Here is a 21,126-nt window from a genome sequence, read left to right as displayed (position 1 = left end):
TTTGCAGCTGATTCAGATCTCTACATATTTGATCATATTTTAGATTACTGCAGAATTACTTTTAACTTTTTATTTTGGTCATTAAGAAAAAAAAAATGTTAACCCAATGTTATTCTGACAGTTTGCTAACACTGGCTTTCTCTTAGAGGAAATCGACTTTCAATCAGTTCTAATGCTTTCCTCTTTTTTTCTTATTTATTTTTATTTGAACATTGATCTGTAACATCTGAACAATCTTGAGATGCCTATCTTTGTGTAACTTCACTGTGTTTCTTCTGTTTTTAATTTTAAATTTTGTTGTTGTTTTGGTTTTTTTAGTGGTGTCCTGATTTGGTTTGTTACAGCTTTGATAATGTATGTGTGGTTGTGCTATATTGATAAAGTTAAGCAAGTTATTTCCTGCCATTTTCCTTTTCAATTTTGGTTGGTTTTTTTTTTTTGTTGGTTCCCTCTCCCTGCCCCCCCTCCCCTTTGTTAGCTTTGCTTTGCTCTTGTACCCTCAGATCTTGTGGATCCACCATTCCCGGCCCATTTTGTTGACCTTCCTACCACTGCAACCAAAGACTGTCATTTTCAGTCCTGATTACATTTTTCAATCTCTATTTTTGATTTCCATTTTACTTTCAATGTTTTTCATTCGCATCAAAGATGACGAGACAGAATCTACAGAAACATCTATCCTGAAAAGCCATCTGGTTAATGAAGTCCCTGTACTAGCCAGTCCAGACCTGTTGTCTGAAGTTTCTGAGATGAAACAAGATTTGATCAAAATGACTGCCATATTGACAACTGACCCTTCAGATAAATCAGGCTCCATTAAAGTGAAAGATCTTGGAAAACCCACCGAAGAAGAGCCAGGAGAGCCCTTTGAAATAGTTGAGAGAGTGAAAGAAGACTTGGAAAAAGTAAATGAAATTCTGAGAGGTGGATCCTATACCAGAGAAGAACATGTTTTGCAGAAGTCCCTTTCCAAACAAGAACTTGTAGAAGAAGAATGGGTCATTGTCAGCGATGAAGAAATTGAAGAGGCCAGAAGAAATGCTCCTTTAGAAGTCACTGAACCTACCTGTGTAGAAGTCAGAGTAGACAAAGGGACAACAAAAATGGAGAAGCCAGACATGACAGGAATGGTAGATTACCTTACAGAGGATTTAAAAACATATGTGTCTCTTCATGAGGTACAGCCACAAGCCTTACAAGAAGACTTAGTAGAAGAGAGATTTGAAGCTGTAGTAATAAGCAGGGATTCTGAAAAAGAAGGACAAGAATCTCCAACAACTGAAACACTAAGTCCACAGGAGGAACACAAGCCAGCCTTAGAAATTAAAAAGCCAGTTAGGACAAAATTAAGAGACAAGCAAAAGCCAAAGGAAAGCAAGATACACAGCAGTGAAGAACAACCAGGACTAAAGAAGCTCACTTCGGATGAGTCGCTCGGTGAGGAATCTGGCTTAACGCTGACAGCTGTTCCGGAGGCTAAAGCTGTATCCCCTGTTATAGAGGAAACTCCTATTGGGTCAATAAAAGATAAAGTTAAAGCTCTTCAGAAACGAGTGGAAGATGAACAAAAAATACGTTCAAAACTACCTGTCAGAATTCAAACAAGAGAAGGCGCTGCCGAGAAGGCTTCTAAAAGACCGGTACAAGTCAAAAAACCAGTAACACACAAAGCACAACCACCTGTTTCACCTTCTTCTAAGACGGAAAGACTCGAAGAGACCATGTCAGTTCGTGAACTGATGAAAGCCTTCCAGTCGGGTCAAGACCCATCCAAGAATATATCTGGACTGTTTGAGCACAAATCTGTCAAACAGAAGCAACAGCTCCCTGAGAAGGAAACAACCCGGAGAAAACCAGTTTCTTCACAAAGCGAAACGAGGCGAGTATCAAGCCACAAGACAGACAAACAGAAAGACAAACAAAGCACGATATTAAAAGCAGAGAAAGAGCCGCAAACAAAAAAAGGAAAAACGCAAATTTCTACTGCCGAAATTACCAAGAAAGCTGTAGGTAAGGATCAGGTAAAAGAGCAGAGCAGCAAAAAACAAACTGAACCTCTCCCTCCGGTATTTGATGACGAAAGTACCAAAGATACAGCGGTTGTGAAGGGCAGGACTTCTGAAGACCAAGGAGATACTGACTTCCAGATCAGCCCTGACAGAAAAACCTCAACAGACTTCTCTGATGTCATTAAAGAAGAACTGGAGGATAATGACAAATATCAACAGTTCCGACACCTTTCGGTGACAGAGGAGGGAGAGCTTAACTTAGAGCAAGTACTGACCAGTCCTTTCAGTGTTGCTTTTCCCACAGACTATGTGAAAGATGGATTCCTTCCTGCTCTTTCTCTGCAAAGTGCTGCTTTTGATGGGAGCTCAGAGAGCCTTAAACACGAAGGTGTGGCTGATTCTCCAGGTAGCCTACTCGACGGAACCCCTCAGATCAGCTCTGAGGAAAGTTATAAGCATGAGGGTCTGGCAGAGACTCCAGAAACAAGCCCTGAAAGCCTTTTGTTCTCACCAAAGAAAACTGATGGGCAAATTGAAGAAGCTAAAGGAACAGCTAGAGCAGACACAACAGCAGAAACATGTCCTCCGAAGGAACTCTCGCCAAAGGAAGATGAAAAAGGTATTACTGAAAGACAGCTAGCTGCTGTTACTGAGACTAGTAAGTCTCAGTCTGAGCATGTATCAGAAGAGCTTGTACCTACAGCCTCTGAAGAAGAGGCTGATAAACTTAAAGAAAGTAGCTCAGCTTCCATTATGAAAGATATTAGCAGGGATAAAGAATCCAGAACCACTGCACATTTAACTAAGTCTTCTGAAACACATGACACTGCTTTAGAGAAAGAAAAAGATTTAACCTGTGAACGCCGTGTTGTTGTTAGAAGTCCCCAGAAATTGGAACTTTCACTTGCTAGCCATGATAGTGAAAGCTTTAGCCCAGTTGCAGATGACTCTCTGGCTATAAGTCATAAAGACTCACTGGAAGCAAGCCCAGTGCTAGAAGATAACTCATCACACAAAACGCCTGATTCTTTGGAGCCCAGTCCTATGAAAGAGTCTCCCTGCCGTGATTCCCTTGAAAGTAGCCCTGTAGAACAAACAGTGAAGGCTGGTATTTTGGGGCAGGGTCCTCTTCAGTCTGTTCTTAGCAAAGGAGAAACCTGCCCAGAGCTGGCATCGGTGCGTTCCAGGATTCTCCGTGACCCTGAGGGAAGTGCTGATGATGACAGTCTAGAGCAAACATCCCTCATGGAGAGTTCAGGGAAAAGTCCTCTTTCACCTGAAACTCCTAGTTCTGAAGAAATTAGCTATGAAATCACACCTAAAACAGCAGACTCACAGGCACTGTCAAACATACCAAAGTCAGCCGTGATCCCTGAAGTCAGTGAAGAACCAGAGGATGATTCCGAAAGTGAACCAAAGAAGAGATTCACCCCTGAAGAGGAGATGTTTAAAATGGTGACCAAAATCAAAACGTTTGATGAATTAGAACAAGAAGCAAAACAGAAGAGAGATTTCAAAAAGGATTGTAAGCAAGATGAATCTTCTGTAGCTGCCGATTCAGAAGCTGCATGTGAAGCTGAAGAACCAGAGTCAACAGCTGTAGAAGAAAAAGATATACCTACAGTGGTGATGTCTGCAGCTGAATCTAGAAAAAGTTCTTCCTCTTCAGAAAGTGAGCCGGAATTGACTCAGCTAAAAAAAGAAGCCGACTCAGGCCTCTTAATGGAGCCTATGATCCGAGTGCAGCCACCCTCACCATTACCATCCAGTATTGACTCCAGTTCTAGCCCCGACGAAGCAGGTTTTCAACCCATTGATTCAAAGCCATGCCCTAGCAGGATAGGTGCAATTAAAGCAGAACAGGATAAGCCAACGGAACATGACAAAGAGAAACCGCTTATCCTTGGGGGCAGCTGTAAGGCTTCCCCAAGAGAATCAGGCACTTGTCATTCTGACGGTTGTGTATCGGCAGAAACCGATGAAGCAAAATGTGACGGTACAGCTGACAGTGAGACAGTTAGTCCCAATGCCCCAGTCACACAATCTGGGGGTACTCTGTGCCATTCCGTTGGTGACAGTTCTCAAAAAGAATTTTGTGTTGAGCCTTCATTAACACCACACCAATGTGATACTCCTGAAAAAGACATCAAAACCACTGCGTTGTTGACACAGACAGATCTCATTTCTACAGGAGCTGTGTCTGAGAAAGTAGAGGATAGTTCTTGTGGACACAGTACCACCGAGTACTGTGTACCACAAGACGGCAAACTGGCTGAAGATGATACCACCGACCATTCTGCTTTGGGAAGTGGTTTGGGAAAAGCAGATACAGATTTTCAAACATCTCAAAGAGATATTCATGCTGAGGAACCCTTACCAGAGTATTCATCCCTTTCCACTGAAACAGTGGCACTTGAAAGTTGTGTAGCAGATGCTGCTGAAAGTAGTGCTCCTTATGTAGTAAGCCCTTATGAGAATGTGTCTTCTGAACATTTCTTTAGTGACACTGAAAGTCAGGTAGGATCTGGTAGAAGTCTGCTGTCTAGGGAAAACTATTCTATTGAAGAAGGAAAAGATCAGACTGGTGAAGCTTTACTTAGCAGAGACACAGATGGTGAATATCACTCTTCAGAGGAAGCATATATGGAAATAAAGCCAAAACCAGAGGATACATTTCAGAAAACGTCACAAGGGTCTTCAGCATCAGATTCTGCAAAATTAGCTGAATCTGCCCTCGAGGATGTACAAGATGAAACGGAGAAATTGATCAGTCAAGTTGTCATCACTAAAACTGATGTGGATTCTGACATGTGGAGTGAAATCCGTGAAGATGATGAAGCTTTTGAAGCTCGGGTGAAAGAAGAGGAACAAAAGATATTTGGGTTGATGGTAGACAGGCGATCACAAGGCACAACACCTGATACAACACCGGCCAGAACACCCACCGAGGAAGGAACACCACTTAGTGAACAAAATCCTTTTCTTTTTCAGGAAGGAAAGTTGTTTGAAATGACTAGAAGTGGAGCCATTGACATGACCAAAAGGAACTATCCTGATGAAAGCTTTCACTTCTTCCAAATGGGGCAGCAGCCTCAGGAAGAAGTTTCTTTGTCTGAAGAAGTGAAAGAAGCAGCAGAGGTGGAATCTTCTAAGCTGAAGGGCTCACTAGCTCCATTTTCACCTTCCGAATCAGAGGACTCGGATATACAAGAAAAAGATACATTGAAATACTCACCCCCGGCATCTGAGTCTAGTGATAAATCAGAAGAAATGATGGGTGAAGGTGTCAGCACAGGCACCACAAAAGCAGATCTTAAATCCAGAATTCCAATTAAAATGGGTATTTCGGCTGCTTCAAAATCACCAAAGAAAGAAACTGCTGCCTCTGAAGCTGAGCCCCTCTCCAGAATGGAGACTGACATGGTTGATAGCAGTCAGGTGCCTTGCCCTTTCTCTCCTGAGCAGTCTGTAGAAGACGAATTGGATTTTTCCAAAGTCACTAGATTAGTTTGTTCTGAACAGGGTGAGGAGTCCCCAGACTCTTCACCTGAGGAACAGAGATCTGTGATTGAAATCCCTACTGCTCTAATGGAGAGAGTGCCTTCTTGTGAAAGCAAATCCAAAATTCCTGTAAGAACAGCTGCTGCTGCATCACAACCCTTGCAACAATCGGAAAACGAGAGCCTTCCCACAGACAGCTTCCAAGACAGTTTGCAGTGTGAAGGAAAAGATGACCAAGCGAAACCAAAGTCTAAAATTCCCGTCAAAGCAGCTTTCCAAAAAGCTGAACAACAATATACATACACAGACACATCTATCCGCAAGCTAGAGTCACCCAAAGCTCTTGACGTGACAAACAAACTACCTATGAAACAAGATAACCGAAGTAAATCCGAGTCTGATGCAAGTGTTCCCATGGACCCAAAGACTAAACGTTCAATAAAAGCTAGGAGTTATGCTGAGGCAGAAGCAGAGACCAGGGAGAGGGAAAGAGAGATGAAGCTCGAGCTAGACTCAGATGAGGCAACAACAGCAAGACCCAAGGTATTTTCATCACGGTTGCCAGTTAAAAGCAGAAGCACTACAGCCTCCCGCAGTGCTTTTAGTCCCACAAAAGAAAGTAAGGAACATTTTTTTGACCTATACAAAAACTCCATAGAATTCTTTGAAGAAATTAGCGATGAAGCTTCTAAATTAGTGGAAAGACTCACGCAGTCAGAGAGAGAACAAGAATTAGTTTCAGATGATGAAAGCAGTAGCGCCCTAGAAGTTTCAGTTATTGAAAATGTGCCATCCAGTGAGACTCAGCAGTCAGTTCCTGAAGACATCTTTGACACCAGACCCATTTGGGATGAGTCTGTAGAGACTCAGATTGAACGTATCCCTGATGAAAATGTCCATGACCATGCTGAAGGTATTTGCCAACGACTGGGATTCCCTGTGCGACGCATGTCATGAATTATACTTTTTGCTTTTTTGTTTTCTTTGGCGTGCGTGTGTGTACGTATGTTTGTATACACGTGTAACGTGTGTGGCATTTTCTTTTAAGCTTTTGGTGGTTAGCTGTGTATTTTTTTTCTCCCCCCCCGCCCCGTGAGCTGTGTTTGGTTTTTTGTGTTGTGTCTGTATTTTTCTTGTCTGTGAAACAATCTCAAGATTGCAAACCATGAATGCTTGTGGGAAGTGTTACCTTAATACACAAAAACACTTCTAAAAATATGTATTGTTTTACCATTAAACTGATTGCTCAGGTCATGCACATTTTGGCTTTTGGCTTTCCCTGGCCCTACTCTTCACTATTAATTTTTACTAATAATGAAATATTTGGGCATTGATTGAAACCAGGCAAATTCATTTTCTTTTGAGTTGTTACGCAAAGAAGGCTGTAGAAGTTTGAAACAATTACGTTTTTCATGTTCTTTTTTTGACAATCTACATCTCAAGAAAGTTCTGTTTTGCCAGTAACTTCAGTACAAGTTTTCTGGTGTTTGGTTTTCCTCTCACCTACTTGTGTACTACTATTGAGTAGCCATGATGGAAATCCAGTAGCCAAAATGAGAGATGCATATATCATTAACCCTAAGCAATTTTCTGAATCTGAGATATCACAATCCACGTATGCATTCAGGGAAAATCAAAACTCAAATGCTGCCATCCTCAAATTAGCTTTGGGGATGGGAGGAACAGTCAGTCTCACTGTTACCAAAATAAGTGAAGACTGGCAAATGAACACCTGGTTTTTCCTTGCCTTCATTGTAAGTATTTTGTATCACTCCCTAGTTGAAAGGGTCGAAGACACTTAAATTAACAATATCTCCAATACAAACCATACTATGAAGTGCCATATAGACTGTTTGAACAAAACTTTCCCTACACCAGAAAGAACATAATTAGAAGCACCAGTGCAGATGAAATTTTCAACCTTGGCATTTACTAAGGAGACATGGAAAATTATGGCTCTTGACTTAGTTAAAGTCTTCAATTTAATGCTAGAATGAAGTTTTAGAATAAAACGCTTGACCAAGATAGGCATAGTAGGCACTTCAGTCCTGCTTTAGATTTCCATGTGAAAGCCTAATTTTCAAATAGAAAATGTAGATAGATAGTCCTGTGCTTTTTGAAAAAATCAAACATTTGTGTTTTTTGGTGTGTTTTTTTTTTTTTTTTTTTAACCTGGGAATTTACAGTCCTCACTTTAGTTACCCAGTTGTAACAGCCTGTCCATATTTAGAGTACAGCAGTTAGGAGGGGGGAAAAAAAAAAAAAAAAAGCAGCACTTTCCCTTCTTGGGCTACATCACCTATGAAAAAGGTTTTTAACTTGTAAAAGGCAACTTTTGGCTCTCTTTGACCTTTAGATCAACAGGATGATCAGGAGAGGACAGAGGAAAGACTGGCCCACATTGCTGATCATCTTGGATTCAGCTGGACAGGTAAAACGCATGTCATCTACTCCTGAGAGAAAGGAGGGGAGCATTCCTCATTTTTTCCTGTTTCTTTCAGATGATTTCCTGATTATCTAAAGATGTTTTGTAGAAATATTTCAGTAGCTTACTGTCTTCTGGTTACTAAGATACCTATAGCCTATTAGGTAAGAACTCAAATGCAGAAGTAAGGTCTCTGTACTTGCTGTGGCCTCTCCGGAGGGAAAACTCCAAGGATGAGAGTGTGACAACGAGCTGGCATGTTACCCTACTCTTTCTCGCAAAATGCAACAACTCTGGCTAGAAGATAAACCAATACAGGAATAAACATCATATGTGTTCTGGAACTGCTGAGCTGTAAGGCCACGATAGGGATAACCAACATCAGCTTCTTTTCTACAGAACTTTGCTGATGAAAAAGGGATAAAAAGGGGACCTCTTTGTAACAGTCACTTTAATATAGTGGATTTAATAGATCTGAGACAGTTAACGCTACTGGGGACAAGTGAAAGTAACATAGAATGAAATGCAGATGTCTATCACTGAAAATCAGCTCAAAAGTGTTTACAAAGAAAGAGAGCTGTGCAGAAATGTAAATGCTGTGTCAAACTGTGCAGTCCAACAAAAAGTTGCTGCAGAAAAAGTTAAATCAGGTCTATGCTTTTTTGTATGTATCCCTGGAGCAGTACCATGGTCCTGAAAATATGCACAGCTCTAGGAGTTAAAGAAGAGTTGTATACCAGAGAAAAAATGTTAAATCCTTAATAACGAAGATGGTGCTCTATACTGTTTTCATCAGCATCCTCAGAGTACATGCAAAATATCACTGATACTTTTGCTTATCTTACTCACCTCTTCCTTTCCTGTCCTCTATTTCAATCCATAGAGAAGGCTGTGAGCGTGTCACTCATCCCAACGTGGATTATCTTGAAATCAGTAGGACTTGGACCTGTGCAATGTAACAGATTAGGAATCTGCTGAAAATTTTATATAAAAGAATAGACAGTTCTGAAAACAAAACTAGAAAAAATGGATGCTCATCAAAATAGATATTAATGTTTTATAGCATTTTAGAGAGGGCAGGGTAATACATGTGCATAAACACTCCTGCCTTATATTATGGTAAAGATTACTGTGTCAAATGTTACTTTGGGGGATAAAATAGTAGTTGTTTTTTGTTCAAACTTATTTGACTAGCTAGGATTTGAATCTAATGTGTCGTTACTGTATATTTGTTGAAGTTTACAGTTGCAACAGTTTATAAGCCAGCCTGGAAATAAGGTGGTTTGGGGTTAGGGTTCCCTCCACCCTGTTACAACATGACTCCCTCCAAAATCAAGTCCATGCCACTACAGTGATAATGACAATGGAATAGAATATGAATCCTTCTTTGTGAAAGAAGCAGAAATCTGAAGATCAGGAGTAACACTAGGAATCTCACAAATTCTCCATGGTTTTAACTCATTTGATGACCTATTTCAACATTTGCATCTTAGTTTGTTGATGGCAGAAGGCTGCCCCTGGTTCTGTATACAGTAAAGATGTTACAGACCATTAAACCATTTCTCTTTTCTGGACTGCAGTCTGACCCTATGCTACGTCAGAAAGACATCAGTTATTCTTAGTTTCACCTTTTCAGTTTTTGGTTTTCAACTGTAATTCAGACATTTACTTTTCTTTAGATGAAGCCTTAAAATGAATTCTTTTACTAGATTTTGATCAAAGTTTCAGAAACAGTCATCATTTTAGAGGATAGAATCTGCTAAGCATGGTGCTCTGCAGCTAGAAATATTTTTCTCTGCTTGTGTGCTATTTCTGCAAGTGTGCTCTATTTGATAGCTTGTCACTGCCTCCGAGAACTAGGAATGGTAGACACAAAAAATAAAAGCTCACACAGACCCATCACTTCTAGGCATAATACATTTCTGACTTTGTCATGAACTTCCTGTTTAACAGTGTCTCTAAATATAACACAAGGTACATAGAAGCAATGAGAATTTGGTTTCAGAAAAGTTTGTAATCCACTTTGCTGCTGACAGCCGTAAAGTAGGGGAAAAAGAAAAAGAGAGCTTTACAGAGATGGATTTCTTTTTCAGAGCTAGCAAGAGAACTGGATTTCACAGAGGAGCAAATTCACCAGATCCGAATTGAAAACCCTAATTCACTTCAAGACCAGAGCCATGCACTCCTCAAATACTGGCTTGAAAGGGATGGGAAACATGCAACAGGTTCGTTTCCAGTTGTACTACATACAACTGTCTCCCATTTGCTATTTGGGGTGATAGATATGTGTTATAGTCACAAAAAGAAAATTCAGGTAAAGTTTAGGCTATAGAAAGAATGACCATAATTGGACTTAATTTTTTTTTAAGCTTGTCTGTGTAACATGGCATATCATAGGATTCTTAGAGAAAATAGTTTTATCTTGTTCGTTTGAGGGCAAGGCAGAACATCATCTTCCAAAGAAAGAGTGGAAAAACACTGAAGCCTCTTTTTCCTAAACTGAGAAATTTGGGGGGAACTAAACAAATTTGTTAAAGGAAAAAACGAGTGGTAATTTTTATATGCAGCCCTTCTATTACTTTTAGATTTTACATGGCAATGCTTCTAAATGCATCTGTATTTTGTATATGATATTATACCACTCAGTATCCTACATATGTCCTTCATATGGAAAACTGACTGGAGAGAGCATGTGAAATTTTTAACTCGGCTACATGGTGTTGTTCTAATGCCACAGATACAAATCTTACCCAATGTCTTACAAAAATCAACCGAATGGACATTGTTCACCTAATGGAGACCAGCGGCATAGACTCCATGCAGGTCCACGGCACTCGCACGTATGCAGAAATTGAACAAACAATAGGATTGGACCATAGCGAAGGTAAACATCTCCTGATCCAGACTGCCCAGGTTATCTCCTCTAAGCACTAGCTTCTGTTCTGAAATGTTTGACTAGGATGATCTGTTAAGTCTTAAGACTGAGCACTAGAATCTCATTTTGAAAGCACAGATAATATGGATGAATGCAAGCGTGACATCACACAGGTCACTATTTCACCAGTTACAAGATCTCTGCATTAGCTGATTCTTATAAAGCAAATAAAGGAATGTTGTCAGAAACTACCGCAAATACTTATGCCCAGTTTGTTGGTTTTTTTTTTTTGCTTATAAAAGTACTTCCGTATAAGTTAAGAAGGTTGTATTAGGATTTGACCAAGATTTGTAAAAGGAAAACTACTCTATGCTTTGGAAAAACCTTTGGATTCAAGTATCCAGGATATTGTAATTCTGCTATGAATGCGGTTGGATTTCTTGAGTATAAAAGTTCAGTAGATTACATCAATGGTTGTAAACTAAAGAAATGCCTCCAAATTATGTGAAATAAAATCCTCTTTTCTGGGGGGTTGGGGGTGGGTAGATGTGTTTATATGCTTTGAAGCACATAAATTAGCTGGTTCTTATGCCTAGTCCTGTATGAATTTCTTTGTCCATACTTGTTATTTTTTCCATAAGCAGATGAATAATGGGGGGGGGGGGGGGGGGGGAGTCACTAAAACATGTCCTAATCTGCTGGAAAAAAATCTCTTGTGAATCTTCTTTCATACTTTGAGGGTTTCAAGATCAAGAGATGGCTCTAGGTAAATTTCATTTTGCCTGTTAATGTCAAGATTCATTGTTTGGCAATAGTAGTTGTAATCCAGTGTTCCTTCAGCTACTTAGAGAGGTCATGTCCTCTTTCACTCAAGATGTTTAAAAATTTCAGGTAACGTGGTCCATCCAGGGATTTTAAAAGGACTTGCTGCATTCTAGTAAGACTTGTAATGACATTTCTCATCTCTCCATTTTTTAAAGGGTTTTCTGCACTGCAAGAAGAACTGTACAGTTCAAGACATAAGCAAGAAGAACATAGAATATCTAAAGACAGTGAGCCAACTGAACACCCTCCAATTGTCTCCGAGGAAGACGTGTCTGTCAGTTATTCTCCTTTTCAGGACAGTACTCCCAGGAGTGAGGCAGAAGTATCAATGGCTGAGCTCCTGAGACAAGCACATAAGGAACAAGTAGAAGCTGAATTCTCAGGGAAACCCCAAGATGTGCCAGAAAAACCGTCTGCTTCACAACGTGAATATCGGTAAGTGTCAAAAGACCAGAATGAAACCTATGTGGAACGGATTATCTCTTCTCTGTGTAATAAGACAATTTTACAGTTTTCTTTGAAACATAGGAACTCACTAGAATTTTCCTCCAATTGTGTGCACCAGCTCGTTACTTCCTACTGCAGGTTTGACATTTTAATCCATGTGGAGGAAGCCTTAAGGATTAGGGAAAAAAGGTCAGTTTGTCACTGTGAACACAAAGCAATAATCTAGTCTAGTACATATGACAGAAAAGAGGGATAACGTAGAGGTCGGGTTTTTTGACAAACTGTGTATATTTTTCGTACGTTAGATGGCAAGTAATGTTAAACTTAATTAACACTAGAGGGGCCTGCCTTCAACTTCAGGATGTTTTTTTCAATTGAGGCAAAAATTTTCCAACTTAATCATTACTTACAAAACTCATAACCACGTATTAGGAACTTGCTTTTTAAAAGTAAGTTTCAGATGGCCAAAGGAACAGAAACAGGGTTATATACAGACAGGACAAAAGTACTTAAGGAAACAACACGTGGTAAGGTATGGATTTAGAAGACCTGCACAGCAAAGCCTTGAATTCTGATTTGAAGCTGTCAGTGGGGTTGGTTTCATTTGGAAAGGAACTTGAAAAGGATCACATTTCTTTCTTCCCACCATCCCTAATCACATGCCCACATTGAGAACTCTATGCAGGATTGATTGAGGTATTCATAGGCTAGCAAAATATCAAGGATCCCCTTCCAAAGAAGTGATTTTCCTGGGAGCGATTAGCTTTGATGTGGAGATGCAGCCCCAAACAGTCAAGGTGCAGCTGAGTCCAGCAAACGGTCTTTTGAAGATTCTTTTGCTCAAATATGCTTTACACCCAGGAGAGAGCGTGGGAGACAGAAAATGGCATGTAAGGTAGAGGACTTACGTTGCACCGATAGGCAAAAATACCAATACTTCCTAATGATTTGCATGAGGAAATGGATGTTTCTGAGGAATGGAGAATATGTTTGAGACAATATTGCTAATACTAAATGAGAGTAGTGATGATGGGAATATCACTACACTTCACGTCTACTTCAGACTAGGAGGAAAATTGGGCTAGATTTAAATTGTTCATAAGGAACGCATACCAAGAGGAATAATACAATAATATGTATAGCCTGGTGAATGGGAAAAAGAGGCTGGATCAATACTGTTTAACTTACACTACAATGAAACCTTTTCTTTCTTAGAACACAATTGTTTCAAGGGCAGTAGTTGGAGGAACACAACAAATTGTGAAAACCCAACTTGTATCAGGAAAAAAACATATACATGCAAGTTATTCTATTACTGTTATTATTACTGTTATCTACTTATGGGATTGGTTATGGAGAAGGGAATCTGGAGTCCTATTATTAAAAATTAACAGTTTCCTCAGTTAATTTTTAGGATGAGAGGGGGAAAAAAGCAAGCATGTAAATGCTAGCTTCAAAGCATCTCAGAAATTTTAAAAGGGGAAGATTTAATTTTTGTAGGCTCACTATTTTTCAGGCTGTAATTCCACCAGTTTTGATATAGTTGTCTTTTTTCTTTTAACCAATATACACGAAAAGAGAAAAGTCAACCTCAGAAGAAGATTCTAGGTGGTGAAGCGGGTAATGTTTTCACAATTAGTGCAAATCAGAAGTGACCTTTTCAAGCTAGCATCAGAATTATAAAGTTACTTGATAAAACGCAGTTAGATGAGAGTTAGCTTAATATCGGAAGTAATTCACCCATATGCAACACAAAATTATTGCATGTACATATGCTTTAATATATTACCTTTATGTATGTTACTATGTAACATATGTAATAATACATTTAAATAACTTGTGGCAGCAATTAAATCATAGCAATGTTCAACAGTGAAAGTAATATTACAGACAAAATAAGATTCTATACTAAATTTCTGTTTGGTAAGGCTCCAGAATTCTACATAAAAGTTGGCCTCTCCTCACCTGCAGCTGTGTAGCTTGTAATTAATGTAGTAGTTGCTTTACATCCATCTGTACTGATCCAGTCTCTTCCCCCCCCCCGCAAAATAATAGGTAATATGTAGATATGTTGAGAGCACAAGTGACAGCAGAGTTCACATAAATCCTTTACAAAGACCAAGTTTTGCAGAATTGGGTGCAATGGATGTGGACGTCCGTTTGGAGATTTTCTTGGGTTGGGAAGATGAGAGGGATTCCTAGCCAGATTGCTCTGTAGTTACTGTCAAGGAGTATCAGTTATTTCTAGACTTTGCTAGATGACAGACAATATTTAAACAGTGCATAATGTTCCATTTATGGGGATTGGAAAGCACTGCATGGTAGTAACTTCCCTTGAACCTGTAATTCACAGTGTCACAACTCCAGGAACAGAACAGTCTACAGCACCAGTAACCGGAAAAGCAGCAAGCGAAAAATCTGCACACTTCAGTGCGGCAAAGGAAGAGAGACAAAAACCATCCCCACAACCCCCATCGTCTGCTCAGAGAGGTGACTCTCCCATCATCCAAGAGCCCGAGGACCCCCAACTCCACCAGGATGACCTCTCTCCAAGGAGAACTAGTCTAGTGATAGTGGAGTCAACTGATGAGCAGACAGAAAAGTTTGGAAGAGGCTATGAAGAGGAATCTTTAGAAAAGGTAAACAACAACTTTGCCTCAAAGTACTTGACACAAAAGAACCCTTTTATGTCTTGCTTATTCCTTAAGATGAGAATATTTTCAATCAGCCTAATTAATCACTGTCTGCAACTGAGTCTTTTCTCCTTTCCTCTGTGGTTATAAGGACTAGCTATAGTCATTTGTATAAAGGTTTTCAAAGCTGAATCAAAACCCAGATCCTAAAGTCTAGACTATAATTCTGCTTCTGCTATGCTTATTTGTCCTTTGGTCTGTGACAGTTATGTCCATGCATGTGAGAAAGAATTAGTGTAAATAACAGGTGCAGAAACAATCCATGTACAAGTGAAAGCTGAAAACCAGATGTAATGAAGACAAAGTAATAATGTTAAAAGCTTATGAAGAAAGGCAAGAGTAGCGCAGAGCAGCATGAAGAATGACATGAAAGATACTGTAAAGTTAGTGAGATGGAAAAGATGGAAAAGAGGCAGCAGGATGTACGTTGCAGAATACTAAGGATGTAGCGGAAGAAAAGAACTTGAGAATGGTGTTTATGTAGCATGCAGGCAGTAAAGAGAAATGGACACAGGAGATGTAAGAGAAGAACAAAAACAATGTGAGGTAGGTTATTGGTTGTGTAAGACAAAGGAACCTTATGGCAATGTTTGGAGAGGGGAAGACTTCAAGAGGCAACGAAAGAAAGCAACGATATGGCTTTTAGTAGGAAATTTAAATTACTTGGCAGATAAAGGTTTATTCTTAAACAGCTTTTTTTGCCGGTTCTAAGTGGAAAAAAAGGAGCAGGCATAATTGGGCAGGAAATAAGTTTTATCAGTGACGTTAGAGCAGAAAAAGCACAGTTCTACTTAAGCAGAAGTTGTTCCCTGTTTTGACATTCACCTAGAAACAGGCTCTTCTTTCTTTGCTGTTTATGTTGGCAAAGGTACCGTGTCTAGAATGAATTCCAGAGCTCTGCCTCTGGGATCTCAGAAAAAGGTTGACTATAAAATGTGTAGGATAACTCAGATGTTGAAAGATTAGCTATAATAGAACTCAATACAGTGGCTGCTGTAGGAAAGGCTGCCCTCAAAGATAGTGTACTTCTTTTTCCCTCCTGTTCTTTTATTAAGCAACAACCACTAGCACCACCAAAAAGAAACACAGCCCCCCTCCGCCCCCCCATCTATTTTCCCCTTTATGCTTTTTATACTGTTGAAATTTCCCAAGTAGTTCTTTTCAGCTACTCTTCACCTTCTGACTGCTTCATTTAAATTTTTAATTCTTCCCTATGCAGGAGAGGCAAGAACTTCAACACTTGTTACTAATTTTTCTTGATCTTTCCGGCTCCAAGGCTATTGATACATTGTCCTCTAGTTAAAATTGTTTAGTCCTACTGTCCATATGCTGCACTACATATTTCCCGGTATGGAGGATTAAAAGGTTTTCATATAATTTCTGTGTAATTAATACAGAAACCTTATGCAATTTGTATGAATTCCAGAGTTGGTGTTAGTAATACCTTCTAGTCCACCTGCAACAATGTCATGCCACAAACTTCAGGCTTGCCCCTGGTAACCTTAAGAGCACCAAGAGCATCCTATAGAACTGGTACCACACAGATTCATCCTTCTTTTTTCAATATGCTGATGAACAGCTAGGGTATAGTCAAGTGGCCAAAGCCTCCCACCCCACATCAATGTTTCACAGATGAAAGTCAGGTAAGAGGCCCAAATCCTTAAAGCAAAAATTTTCAGAAGTGAAGATGGTTTTAGATAAAAACCAAGATAGGACCTGTAAGTACTGCTAGTACCACGTACAACAGAACACCGCTTCCATGCTTCCACTAGGAGTTAGCAGAGGAGTTAGGTGGGCTGGAGACCAGCTCGGACGAGGACGAGATGGTCACTACCAGGGTTGTTCGTCGCCGGGTGATTATTCAGGTACTGAGTGTTGAACGATTGCACGAGCCTGTGGTGACTAGGCCCTGGTAACACCGTCAGGCATGCTGCCGAGACAACCACTTGGCTGATATTACACCCGAAGCTGGAATGCTCCTGAATAGTGCATGGGCATTGGATAAGCCATTCCAATACCTTTTCTGGAAGGGAGGATTATAGTAATACTGCTAACCCAACTCTAAGTTCCATTGGATGTCTCAGTAGGAAGATGAAGACTTCTCAGCCCCATACACAACACTGTCAACTAACACACATTTGCCTGTCCATTGTGGCATAACTTTTCTTTGCATGCTTTCTAAGTATTTATTTGCAGAACAAATTTTTTTTCTAAAACTTCTGAATTTTTTTTTCATTCTTTAACCAATTAACCATTTTTAAAATTGCTTCTTTGAAGTTACCTACATTAAGGTCTTACTTCATAAAACTTTGTTCTTTGTCATACAGGCTGATAGTATGCCTGAAATGCCACCAGAAACAGTCACAGAAGAGCAATATACAGATGAACATGGCCACACAGTGGTAAAGAAGGTATTGTCAGTTATGCCCCTTGCTACCTTCTTACTGTCTTATAAAAGGAAGTATAAATACATTCACATACAAGCCAAATTTTCTTTTGTGAAGGGGTGTGATTTTTAGGAGTAGAGCGTGGAAGGAACCAGAATTTTTGTTCATGAGAGATTCCAAAGTTTGAAGAATTATTTTGATTTGCAAGATCATTCTGTGTTACAGTTTATAACTTTAAGCCCACTTAAAGCCAGTGAAAACTCTGTATAGATCCACATTTCTGAGAACAAGTTTAAAAAAAAAAAAGAAAAAAAAGAGAGAAAAAACCAACAAAAACCACAACTGAAAAACCACACCACCACAATTTTATCTAAGATCATGTTTGCTCGTATTAATGAAACTAATGGAGGGCTGGGTCTGCAAGAGTCGTCTAAATCCAGACTTTAGATCCTCAAAATGTCCACTCAGCTGTGCCTGACCAGGTTCCTAAACTTCTGTGTCTGTACATACGATTCAGATTTGTGGCCCAAAGAATATAGAAAGTACTTATTTGTGTGATGGCCTCATAAAATAAGCATTTTCAGACCATGCTTATAAAAGTGAATTCTGCACAGCATGGAAGTGGAAATTCCGTGCTCCTTGCCTTATCTGACAACTCAGGGCTTAGAGAATTGGTCTAGGACTTGGCTGAATTCTGCTGGTGGCAAACTCCCATCTGTTGTCTCCCAAGAAAACATCATAGACCCTCAGCTGGACAGCATGTCTCTGGAAGCTGTTTGAATTCATATTAAAATAACAACCCCAACCAAATATGCCTGGGGACGTTGTGCAAGAGTGAGCATGACTATATTCTTCTGGGTAGGTCCATGCCTGGGAGGGCACTGCCCCCACCTCTGTGACTGTTTAATAGAGGTGACCCAGTCTGACTGAGCGTCACAGCCAATAAGCTTTTGGACAGAGCAGGAGGTAACTGCTTAAAGTTACCTTGTCAAAAGGGGCTGGGAAGGTGGACAAAAACGTGGAGCTCCAGGTCATCCACAGAGGGATGCATACCCATCCTCCTCGAGAAATTTATCTCATCTTGAGCCCTGTAACTCTCTTCTGCTCCTCTTTGTTTGGCTTGACGATGCTTCGAAAGCTTAAGCAGCAGATTAGTCTCTCAAGTAGGTTAAATCCAGCTTACTAGTTCAGCAGTGGTTAGTACCAGCGGTGTTACTACATGGCGTCCAAGTTCCTCTCTGAATCTACTTCTAAGCGTTCAATAGCCAGGCTGCTCACCTCTTACCTTCAGAAGCCTTTTTGAAAATGCCACTCTGAAAATGTTTTCTAGCAGTCGTGTGGTTGTAAAGTACGTTTTCCCTCTGAAATACTGTACTACTTTTCCTAATAATAACTACTGCTTTAGAGAGTCATTCCAATATCTATATTGTGCCCACTTGTGAAGTACGTTTATGGAAGCTTTGCTGTGTGATAACCCGAGTAGGGCAGATGCGTCAACTTGCAGCTTTACCACAGGTACTTTTGAGTATATGCGTTAAAGACTAAAATACTGAACCATCTATGTAGGTTTTTCTGCATAGGAAAAAATGCCCTTTGAGTAGAAAATACTATATAGAGAATAAGAAGGAATTGTTAATTCTTTCAGGACAAAGCTCTATTTCATTCCTTCAGGTCACTAGAAAGATCATCCGGCGATACGTTTCTCCAGATGGCACAGAAAAAGAGGAAGTCCTAATGCAAGGAACACCGCAAAAACCTGTCACTGTCGAAGAAGGAGACGGCTATTCCAAAGTTGTAAAACGGGTTGTGCTGAAGAGCGACAGTGAGCAGTCAGAGGTCAGATTATCTACTTTTCTTGTGATGGTACAAAGCAGCAGTACACCAACAGCATACTTAGTAACTACATCTTACTCATGCCAACAACATTCAGTTTTGAATGATATTTTTAAAAGTTTCCTGGCAGATGGAAAAGCCTCGGAACAAAGACCAGGAAAAGGCAGGGGGTGGGCAGAGAAAGAAGGCAGCTTTCTCTGAAAATAAGTCAGGATAGAGAATCTGTGATTTATGAGAAGTACCAACTTCATAAGGAAAGCAGCTTTGTACTAAGATGACATAAAAGTAAATGGCAAATCTCTACATGTTATTATACCTCTTACTCTAATAAGAGAAGTAGCAAATGTTGTAATGAAATGATCTGATGTTCTCTAGGTTTCTAGAACTAAGCCCTTCTAAAACTATACCTATATTAGGTTTAACTTACTGGTGCGTTCTTTGCTTTGGAGAAGAAAACAAACAAACAAAAGTATTACTTCCATGCAAACTGTTTGTAGAGCCAGGTAATTAAAAAGAAAAAACAACCCGAAAAGGTAAGTGCTTTTCAGTTTACCTTTTCCAGCCTTGATTCACCTCACCATGTAGCCCTACAGACATTTGTATCGGCATCATTAAGGTTGTGACAGAGGACTAGAAGCTAGTAACAGGGGTTGCTTTCGGCAGTACTGCAAGTGAAAGCAACATTTAACAAGCGGTCATTAGAAACGCTAAGAACATGATCGCCATTCTCTCGCGCCAGAATTAGTCATCAGAATTAATTCTCTAGGAGTAAGGTAACGAGAAAACAAAGTAATTTTTTTTAGTTAGCTGACCATACCAGAACTACTCTTTATCATATGGAACCCGTATACATTAAATTCGTATTTTGCCAAATAAAATAGAGTTTGTTACTTTCACATGGTATTCTAATATTCTGGTCTGTTGCTCCTGGAAGAGTTCCTTAGTTTTACAAGCGTGGCTCATCTCTCAGAAAAATTATCTTAAAATTAAGATATGGGCCGATATCACTAATTCGTACTACCTGTGTGAACGCAGCAAGGACTCACAGCAAGAGGTCCACTCACTGGTTGGTGTAACTCCAGTGGCCTGGGCAGGTAAGCCAGTACGGCAGCCTGCGCTGCGGTGGAGGGTAGCAATACCCCTGCTACCCTCAGGCTAGCTCAGGTTCCAGAAACAGATTTCACCCTGCTAGCATAAAGCGTCTCAGCAGAGTAAATTCTCCAGGGCTGTTTCTGCTGCCTGAACTGGCATGTATCCTACAACATCCCATTCCGGGGCTGCGTACACATAGAAATTGAGACGCTTCTTAAATTCTTGTTCTCTGTGGCAATGATTAAGAAAGAATGATAGAGTGAAAAGAATGATAAAAGCTTTGTTAGTATCCATTATGTAATTCATATCCAGTAAACGTCTGCTTTCTGACCTTACAGGTGACCCTGTCTGAACCTGCTGTTTTGCCTAGTGCCTCTGAATTCCAGTCTCAACCAGTGGAAGGCCGGAAGGTCAGCAAAGTCATAAAGACCACTGTAGTGCAAGGAGAGAGAACGGAGAAACACCTGGGGGATGCTAGCTTAGCTACTGATCTTCCGTCAGCCAAAGAGGACTTTGAAGAGGTAAAAATGCCTTTTAAATATAAGTATTAAACCAAGTGTCACAACATACCTGGGGACAAATTCTACTCTACTGAAAGTTTTGTTGGTGGAGCATCATACTCAGCTACTGAGTATAAACCTCTGTTGTTATCCTCAGCCACATTATAAAAAGATTAGTATATAAAGTGTGTGTGTGTGTGGAAAGCAAACGTTACAGAATTAGCTATGAAACATTTTAAGATTCTGAAAAAAACCCATGGAGGCTTAAAGTTGTTAGAAATCACGGGTGTGGTGGTTACTGTTAAAGTTCATTCGTACATTACCACGCATGGAGGTAATTTTAGAAATTTACACAGTTAAGTCTCTTCTCTGGGCAAGTTGATGTTATTTGGCCTTGAAAGGAAGAAATAGCTATCAAGCTAATTAGCACCTTTCCTGTTTTTATGCTTTTTCTGATCAGTTTAGACATTTCAGTAATAGAAAAGCAATACTGAATTAATACAGCTTTTTCTATAAGGAACTGATAGCACTTCACTCTT

At 39.9% G+C, this 21,126-nt stretch overlaps 1 protein-coding gene across 28 annotated transcripts in view; it reads left to right on the top strand.

Annotated features, from left to right (window-relative positions):
* Positions 1–21,126, top strand: part of ANK2 (ankyrin 2) — a 381,291-nt gene that overhangs the window by 354,836 nt on the left and 5,329 nt on the right. For 18 of the 28 annotated variants that reach the window (XM_075037668.1, XM_075037696.1, XM_075037705.1 and 15 more), the window contains 9 exons: positions 7,867–7,941; positions 10,029–10,160; positions 10,673–10,819; positions 11,791–12,070; positions 14,436–14,721; positions 16,548–16,640; positions 17,103–17,186; positions 18,834–18,998; positions 20,426–20,608. In XM_075037668.1, the coding sequence (XP_074893769.1) occupies positions 7,867–7,941; positions 10,029–10,160; positions 10,673–10,819; positions 11,791–12,070; positions 14,436–14,721; positions 16,548–16,640; positions 17,103–17,186; positions 18,834–18,998; positions 20,426–20,608 (1,445 nt within the window). Of the gene's footprint in view, positions 1–648; positions 6,424–7,866; positions 7,942–10,028; positions 10,161–10,672; positions 10,820–11,790; positions 12,071–14,435; positions 14,722–16,547; positions 16,641–17,102; positions 17,187–18,833; positions 18,999–20,425; positions 20,609–21,126 lie in introns of all 28 variants that reach the window. The other 10 variants (XM_075037862.1, XM_075037854.1, XM_075037847.1 and 7 more) reach the window with 2 other exon arrangements.

This window comes from Buteo buteo, chromosome 1 (assembly GCF_964188355.1).
Source record: "Buteo buteo chromosome 1, bButBut1.hap1.1, whole genome shotgun sequence".
Classification (NCBI taxonomy): Eukaryota; Metazoa; Chordata; class Aves; order Accipitriformes; family Accipitridae; genus Buteo; species Buteo buteo.
The sequence above is the reverse complement of the archived record's forward strand: the minus strand, read 5'-3'. Positions and strand labels throughout refer to the sequence as shown.